The sequence below is a fragment of the Entamoeba histolytica genome, genomic scaffold, assembly GCF_000208925.1.
Source record: "Entamoeba histolytica HM-1:IMSS scf_1104750517413 genomic scaffold, whole genome shotgun sequence".
NCBI lineage: Eukaryota > Evosea > Mastigamoebida > Endamoebidae > Entamoeba > Entamoeba histolytica.
In genome coordinates this window covers 46,294-55,433 of record NW_001914886.1, presented here as the reverse complement: position 1 = coordinate 55,433, position 9,140 = coordinate 46,294, and the positions used below count along the sequence as shown (strand labels likewise).

General features: G+C 23.9%; 3 protein-coding genes across 3 annotated transcripts; 1 reads left to right on the top strand and 2 right to left on the bottom strand.

The window, feature by feature from the left end:
* Positions 1 to 31: 31 nt before the first annotated feature.
* EHI_073560 (phosphatidylinositol 3-kinase 1, putative) lies at positions 32 to 2,519 on the bottom strand (the record flags this gene model as incomplete). The annotated part of the gene is made up of 2 exons (XM_651580.2): positions 32 to 2,204; positions 2,248 to 2,519. 2 exons carry the CDS (start codon positions 2,517 to 2,519, stop codon positions 32 to 34), a joined length of 2,445 nt encoding a protein of 814 aa, XP_656672.2.
* Positions 2,520 to 3,849: 1,330 nt separating this feature from the next.
* EHI_073550 (uncharacterized protein) lies at positions 3,850 to 7,765 on the bottom strand (the record flags this gene model as incomplete). Its single annotated transcript, XM_651581.2, has 2 exons — positions 3,850 to 3,966; positions 4,025 to 7,765. 2 exons carry the CDS (start codon positions 7,763 to 7,765, stop codon positions 3,850 to 3,852), a joined length of 3,858 nt encoding a protein of 1,285 aa, XP_656673.2.
* A 378-nt stretch (positions 7,766 to 8,143) lies between these two features.
* Positions 8,144 to 8,644, top strand: EHI_073540 (heat shock protein 101, putative; the record flags this gene model as incomplete). Its single annotated transcript, XM_651582.2, has 1 exon — positions 8,144 to 8,644. One exon carries the CDS (start codon positions 8,144 to 8,146, stop codon positions 8,642 to 8,644), a length of 501 nt encoding a protein of 166 aa, XP_656674.2.
* Between the last annotated feature and the right edge of the window lie 496 nt (positions 8,645 to 9,140).

The following is a 9,140-nucleotide window of genomic DNA, read 5'->3' as shown; positions in this document are numbered from 1 at the left end:
TTGAAGCATTTGTAAAGTCAAAACATCTTGTCTAAGATCCATCACCAACTTTTTGTATAACCATAATATTATCTCCTAATGGATCTACATTTTCTAATACCAACATAAGTGGTTTCTTTTTACTACTAAATACATTTCCAGTATTTGGAATTGGTTTTTTTATTCTAAATCGTGAATCTAATGGTAATGACATTTCTTCAGGATATTTTAATTTTGCCAATGAATCTTTAAGTAATTGTTTTTGTTCTTCTTTTGTTTCTAATTGTTTTACTTTATTAGCAATAACAACTAACTGATTTTGAAATGTTACTTCATTATATAGTTCAGTTCTATAATCTTCACATCCATTTAAAAATGCCTCTAATAATACTCCATATCGTTCAGTTACTCTATTATCATGCATTTCAGCTTTTAAAAACCAAAAGAATTGATGTCCAATAATATTTTTATTTCTTAATGCTCTTCTAAGTAAAAAATATGCTAAATTACTTTGATGGTGTAATTCAAATTTTAATGCTTGAACAAGTTGTGGAAGAAAATTAACTAATTCATAATCTTTCATTGCATCTAAACATTTTAAAGCAAATAACCTTACTTGTTCATCTGGAAATCTAAAGTCTAATAATTCTAATGCATGTGTTGGTTCAAGTAATGGCCATTTATTTAATAATCTATGTAATTCTAATACTTCACTTTGTTGAGTAAAATCAACAGCAGAAACTAACCTCGCTATAGAGCGGGGTTTTGTTTTCATTACTAAAGATCTATAAGTCCATAATAATCTACAATCCTCTTGACTAAGTACTGTTAATGGATCAGCTTCAACAGCATATTTAAATCTTAGTGTATGTTCAGAATCAATCTTAACAGAACCTGTTATGTTAGTATTTAACTCTTGTTCATTTGCAATAAATGTATTCATTTTAACAGGTTTATTAAATTCTATCATTCGATAATGTAATTTACAGGTGTTTGAAGAAGTATTTTCACAACACATCATAATAGGATTTGGTTCAGTTCTTTCCCACATTCCAACATTAAATAATCCTTTCATAAAATAACCATTATAATCAACTAATTTACAATTAATAGTTGCCAAACAAATGTCTTTTTTATTAATTTCGAATACTTGTAAATTAATAGGGGAATCTGTCATATAAATTGATAATGTTAATCTTGTTTCTTTAGGAAGAGTTGATATGAGTATATTAAATGTCATCATTATAGGAGAATCTAAATGTAATTTACCTTCTTTAATTTGATATACTGGTGTAAATTCTTGTCTAACTAATAAACGAGTTCCATAATGTAATGAACCGGTAATATAAATTTTTAAATCTTCTTCAAGATTTACTATTTCACTGTCATCTTTTAATTTAGTTATTTTATAATGTTTAATTCTTTCTGCTGAAATAATTTGAATACAAACAGGAGTTTGACATTCTCTTTGAGAAAGACAACGAGTTTCATCTTGAATAAGATTCCAATTATTATTTCCAACAAATTGATCAAAATATTTCATCATTTTAATAGTATTTTCATTCCATAAATTATGGTGCATATTTTCTCTATTAAATAAAACTACATCAATAGGTAATTTAAGATGAATACATTTTCTAATATAATCAAAATCACTTAAACAATATTTACTTCCATCACGTTTATAAGGAATAATAAATTCATTAAATCCTCTAACTTTTAAAACAAAATCTGATGGCTGTGCATTTTCATTAAATATAGAAGGTTTCATAGTATGTAATTTAGTAAATAAATTATTAATAACTTCTTCAATTGAATCAGATGGTAAATGAACAATAGTTTTCATTGACATATCAGTTCCATATCTTCCATTAATTCGAATTTTATCTAAATTAAATTCTGTAATAGGAGGTTCTGATTCTATATAAACATATTCATTCTCTTCAAGAATTTTTTTATCAAAATTATTTGTTGCCCATTCAAATTCTTCTTGTCTAACACGTGCTAATGAACTTCTAAAATCTCTACATTCTTCTGGTATTGATTTTAAAACAGTAAGATATTCAAATCCAATAATTTCATAATTAATTTGATATGTTTTTAAATATTGAAGAAAAACCTCAATTGGTTTATATTCTTTACAATATTTTTTATTTAATATTTCATAAACAGGAGAATATCCATATGTTAAACAAAATAAATAAAATGTATTTGTATTTCTATTTCTATTAGATAATTTTATTTTGTTTCTTTTAAATAATAACAAACAATACTTCTGTTTGATCATCAAAATAAAATGGTAAATTATATAAACAAAATAATTTTTCTCCTTCTTCATCTACTAACATTTGTTTTTGTGCTTCAAGAATAATTTTATTTGCTGAATATGAAGATGAAAATGATACTCCAACATATTTCGTTCCTTCAATTGTTTGAATTAATCTAATTTGTGGTTGATTTAGATGATACGTTGTTCTTCCAAATTGTGTAATTCTTTTTGTTGGTATTAAAAATGTTTTTCTTATAGTTTGGTAAGTCATAACAATAGTGTTAATAAGATTTTTTCCTTAAAGATCTTATAAATAGATACTTTTTCTTTTTAAGTTCTTTTCTTTTTGATTTGCATTTTTAATATCACTAAGTACTTCATTTTAATACAATTTAATCTAACATTGATTTTCTCTTTTTACTTTCATTCCTATCTTTGTTATTCATTAACCTTTTTTTTTAAAAACTTTGTGTAGAAAAAGAAAGAAAAGAAACAAAATGATGTGGTGTATCTTTTGTTTTGTTTTGTTTGTTTATTTTGTGATTGTTTGTATCAAGAAAAAACTTACCACATCAATTTACTCTTGTTGACTGTTACTAAAGAAAGACATGAACTAAGGAGAAGTATATATGACTTATTTAAAACACTAAAAAACTACCAGAAACAGTACAAATAGAGAAATTTTATATAACTAAAGGATGTTCTTATAATCTGTGTGAATTTGAAGAGTATGAAGATGTTGGGTATCAATTTAAGAAACAATTTTCTTTTATTCCATTAATTAAATTTCAATTTTCTGTTGGTATTAAAGATATAGACAATCAGCAAGATTGGATTAATGACATGGATTTTTTTGTGACAATGAAATCCACAGTGATTAGTATAGTCATTTAAATATAAAAAAACATATGACAGTAAATTATTTCTTTCTTTCATTAGTGCAAGATACTTTAAAAACTGTACCAAATACTGATTTATTTATTTATTGTAAAGATGACTAAACAAATATACAAAGAAAATGTTTTTTTCATCTTCTTTAAAAAATACATGAATCAACTTCATTAGTTGACTTCTGTATGAGGGAAATTGTACCATACTCATTGTAATAAACCTTAATTTATTCTAATGTTTCATTATTGGTTTGAAAAAATGAGAATATTATGGAATTATTAGGACATAAGAAGAAATGAAACAATTCCTTCAGTACAAGAAATTTGTTAAATACATTAAGTATAGGGATATAACCTGCAATGGGATGTGTTGAGTAAGTTCATAAGAATGTTCTTGTTTAGTCATTTTCTTAACATTTTAGGAAAGATAAAAAAATAACAAAATCATAAAATTATTAAAGAAGAAAAATAAAATATGAAAAAAATAATTTATTAATAAAATTATATTAAAATTTTAATAAAAAAAATGAAAACCCATAATTATATTTTCTTTTTGATTTTATGAAGAATAAAATTAATAGAAAAAAATAAAATAGAAGTGATGATATATAAATTCCATGTTAGAACTGATATAACGTGTTGATATTTGTATAAGTCTGATCTTTTTAGATTTATATTAATAAATAAAACAAAAAAGTAATGAAATAATAATTATTTAAATTGACAATTTCGTTTCATAATCTCTGCAATAACCTTTCTTATAGGTTGGATATTTGTGAGAATAGTCTCTATCAAATATGGCTGAGTAATACTGTACATTTCTTTAAACTACTTAATGAGAATGACTATTATTATTTTTTAAAGAAAATAATTTACAACAACAAACTAATTCATCTGATGAAATGGTTAGTACTTTTGTTAATAAAGTCAAAATAAGTTCTTCTGGGAGGTATGTTGATGGAGAAATTGTTTGTACAAAAAGAATTAGAATATCTTTAGATTCTTCTATAACCATTGAAGTAATATCTGTTTGTTCTTTAGTTCCTATTTCAAATAGTAATGAGATTAGGGAAATATATAATTTAGTGTAATGTTTTTGAATTATGTTATCTCTTAGAATAATAGATGAGTTATTGAGATAAAGATTTCTCCAAGTATGTATTGTCTTAATTAAACAATTGAATATATTTAGTTCTGAACATGAAGAACGTAATAAGGCAGAGCAAAGTCTATAAAAATATTCAATGATTTCTTTATTAATTTCAATGTCTATTTTAGCAAGAGAACTTAATGAAGGAAAAGTTAATTTGCATTGGTGAGAATTAAATTTTTCAATACATTTATCACAATATTTATGTTGACAATATACACATTGTTTATTTAAACAATTAACTTTACATTTACATTCATAACATTCTTCCAGATTACAATTGTCATAAGTACTATTAATTATTTTTTTCTTTGGTGAATTATCAACTACACCAACAAAAATATATTCTGATAATTCATTAATAAATTGAACAGCAATATTTGGATTTTCTTGAAATTCTACTTCTAATAACTTAAAAATACTTTCTTGAATTTCTTTAGTACTTGTTAATAAAATAAATAATGAATAAGATACAAGTTCATTCTTCCATTTTTTCATTTTCTTACTCATAAAAATATTTGGAAATATAGTTTTAATCCAATGCTCATCACGACTATTAAGCAATCTATTAATCCATAAATCACCATTTATTTCTTCAGAACATTCTTCAATGATTTTAAAACATTCTTTTCCAACTGAAGAATCATTAATTTTTGATGCTACAACAGCAATCATTTGAAGAGATAAAGTATTGACTTTATTTTCTTTGATGAATTGAATAATACATTGGTTAATTGGATTAAGAAGATTAATGTTGGTTGTTTCATGGACTAATAAAGAATATATTGAAATTATCTTGTTTTGATGTGGATAATTTAAAAATAAATAAACAATTTTTTCTAATGCTAAATCTACTACATCACCATTAATATCAGGAATTACTTGAAGACTGTCATATAATATATCTACTTCACTTTTGGGTACATCACAATCAAATAAATTAGTTAAAGCTTTATATCGAATATTAATATCTTGACTGTCTGAAATAATTGGAATAAAAGCATTATAATGAGAATGATACAACTGAATAACTTGTTTGAGATAATCTAAAGAGAGGTAACTTACTTTTGAATAAGGATGAAATGAACAAGCAATAAAACAGTTGATAATTTGATTTAATATTTCTTCAGTAATTGAATTTAAAGGTCTTAAATAATTTTTTGAAGCAGAAGAGAATAAATATTGTAATGGGATAATAGGAAAATCATTAATACGACTTTTAATAACTCCAATTAATCCTTTAATATAATCACTATAAACTACATCTTCAGATATTTCCAATGTTTGAAGTGTTTGTTCTAATAATGAAAAGTCAATCATTTTAAATAAATTTTCAGGATCATTTACTGTGGCTAAATGATTTAAATCAATTTTTTGTATTTGAGATTCATTTATTTTAAACATTAAATTATATATTGGTTCTCTTAATTGTTTTCTTTCATTTATTTTAAATGAATTTCTTGAATTAATATCCCTTGCTTGATTTATAATTTTAATATTTATTACAATACTTAATAGAGGTTCCCAAGCTTGTTTTAATAATGTATAACATTCAGACATACTAATAATAACTCTTCCAATACAAATAACATCTTGCTCTGTGAATTTTGAAGATAAGTCTGAATTTGAGATTTTTTCTATTAATGTACCTATTTCTTTTATTTCATTTCGTTCTAATAAACAACCAGTTTGAAGTGTTGTGAATAATAAATTTGAATGAATTGTTGTAAAATTTTTTATTTGGGTTATTTGTTTCCAAACAATTTCAAACATACAAAATGCAATACTTTTTGTCATTTTAATTGGTTGAACAATCAAAGGTTCATTTAATATATTAACTGGTCGAGTAATAGGTGAAATAGATCTTGGAACAAATGGTGTATTTTGAACTCTACGATACATTTGTAATAATTCTTTTGTTTCATATTGAATTTGAAAGTCTTTACAAATTATATTATTAAATTTTTCAAAAGTATCAACAACTTTTAATTTTACATTGGAATTATGTGATTCAGTTGCAAGAATTAATAAGGTAGTAGAAAATTGTTCTACTTTTTCTTCTGTTAAAATGTCTTTATATTTTATATTACATTGAAGATATCGTTTACTGAATAACTCAAAAACTCTTCCAACAATTTGTGATTCTCCAACCATTTGAAATCGGTAAAACAATCTTCTCATTGCTTGGTCAAGTTCCATATCATATAAATCTAAATTCATAATATATTCTTCTAAACATTCTTTACATAATGTATTATTTTTACACAAAACATTCCCAACTTTTTCTGGGGATAATTCATCACTCATTAAAAACCTGGCAATACTTTTTGCATTGGAACTAATACATCCTATTTGAATTAATTTATCAATACCTGAAAATCCTTTTTGGTTAAATAAAATAACACACTCCTTAATTTGTTCTTTAAGGGATTGGTGTTTTGTGAATGTGTCATAATAATAATTCTCTTTATTTATCATATCGTCATTAAATAATGAAAGACTTCTCATAATTTCTGCTAATAAACCAAGAGCAATTAAATCATTATTATTAATTAATTGAAGTAATATAGAAACAATATTCTTAAATATATCAAATTGGTTGATTTGATAATCACCATATATAAATAATCGTGGTAATTTTTCACTGGAAATTGTTTCATTAATAGCTATTATTGCAGATTTATTTGGATTTAATGAAACACTTTTAACACAAATCCCTAACCATGGAATTAACTGAAATAAGGAATATTTAATAATACATCTCCATAATTCAATCAAATCAATTACTTCTGAAAATCCTAATTCTGGAGAAATAATATCAATAATATTTTGAACTCTTTGAGGCGAGTCTTTCTTAATTTCTTCTGAACATTGAGTAATAAATAAAGTTAAATAATAAATTGAATTTTCTGTATGTTTAGAAATCATATATGCTATTGAACGCATAAATACTATAACATCTTTATATTTAATATCACTATTTGTTTCTATTGAAGATTTATATTTTGCAGCAAATAATGTAACAACGTTTGTGTGATATAATGTTTGTTTACAACTTAATAATTTACTTACAGTATTTTGTAGTTGTACACCATGCATTTCAGTAAATGTTGAACAGATAAATGTTGATAAACAACGACAATACTCTTCTGTAGATGTTTTAGGAAAATTTGCGGTGAGTAATTTATAAAGTAATTCATTAATAACATCTGGATATGTTGGTGATGGGATATGTCTAATATATCCATTTGCTAACATATCTTCAATAAGATCTAATAGTAAATTTGCTTTAGATATTTGTGTAGAATAAAATAATTGAATAACCAAGTCAATGAATTTTGTATGTTCTCCATCTTGTAAAGTATTAATAAATTCTTTTTCTTCAATACATTTTTTAAATTCATTTTTTAAGTTTACGTTTTGAATACAATTAAGTAAAGGAGTAAGTTTCTCGAACAATGTTAATTGCTTGTTCATAACCAATTATCCAAAAAAAGTTCTTTTCAAATTTCTTTTCTTCTTTTTCAACTGAAAAGTCTTTTAACTTTTCATTTTTTTGAATTTCAAAACTTATGAAACATTTTTGGTTTTCTGTTTTTTATTGAATTTTTATTCATTTAGTATTGTTTATTCTTACTTTATCTAATTATAAATACTATTACATCTCACTTTTCCTTAAATGGGTTGTTGTTCTTTTACTGTTTTTTTTTGTTTGTGTCTCTCTTTGAAAATGTATTTATTAAATTTTATTTTTTTTCCTTTTAATTTTTGTATAAAAATCCACCACCAGTAGAAATTGGACTTCATCCAACAACACAACAAGTGATAAGACGAGCAATAGAGAAACAAAAGACAATGGGAGATACATATCTTGCAGTTGATGTGATAGTAATGTCATTGATGGAAGAGAAAGAAATTAGTACGATAGTAGGAAATAGTGGAATTAATGTTCTGGAATTTAACAAAAAGATAATGGAAATGAGAAAAGGACAAAGTGTAGAAACAAAAGAAGCAGAGAGTCAATATGAAGCATTGAAGAAATATGGAAATGATTTAACGGCACAAGCAGAAAGTGGGAAGATGGATCCCATCATTGGAAGAGATGAAGAAATTAAACGAGTTATTCGTATTTTATCAAGACGAACGAAAAATAATCCAGTCTTAATAGGAGAGCCAGGAGTTGGTAAAACAGCAGTAGTTGAAGGACTTGCACAAAGAATTGTTAAAGGGGATGTTCCAAGTAATTTGCAATGTCGAGTTATTTTACACACTACCAATCACTCTCTTCAGAGTTTTGTTCATGAAATACTTTTATTTTTCTATATTTCATTCTTATTTATTTTATTATTCAATTAAATATTTCATGTTCTTATTCATTATATCTTTTCCTATAATTTAAAATCTCAGTTATAATGGTTTGTTCTCTGATTATCTTTACGATTCATTCTTCTCTTTATTGTAATTATTATTGTAATTCCTTTTATTTTACTCTATTGATTTGTTTTATTTTATCTTAATAAATTTTATCCATTTCTACAGTATTAATAAATACTAATTTGGTCTTTTTATCGTTTACAATTATCATTAGTTATTTATTCTTATTTATTTTATTTTCTATATAAATGGTTGTTCTTTTATGATTTATTCATTGTTATTGATTATTTCGTGTTTCAATACATTAATTATTTCTTTATTTTTATATATTCTTCTTTTGTTTTTATCATTTTCATTTGTATTGTTGTTTAATTTCATTTTATTCTCTTGTTTTATTCTCCATTTTTCATTTCTTTATTATATATGTTATTATAGTTATTTTTATCATTTGATTATTCATTTATTAATTCAAGTTTAA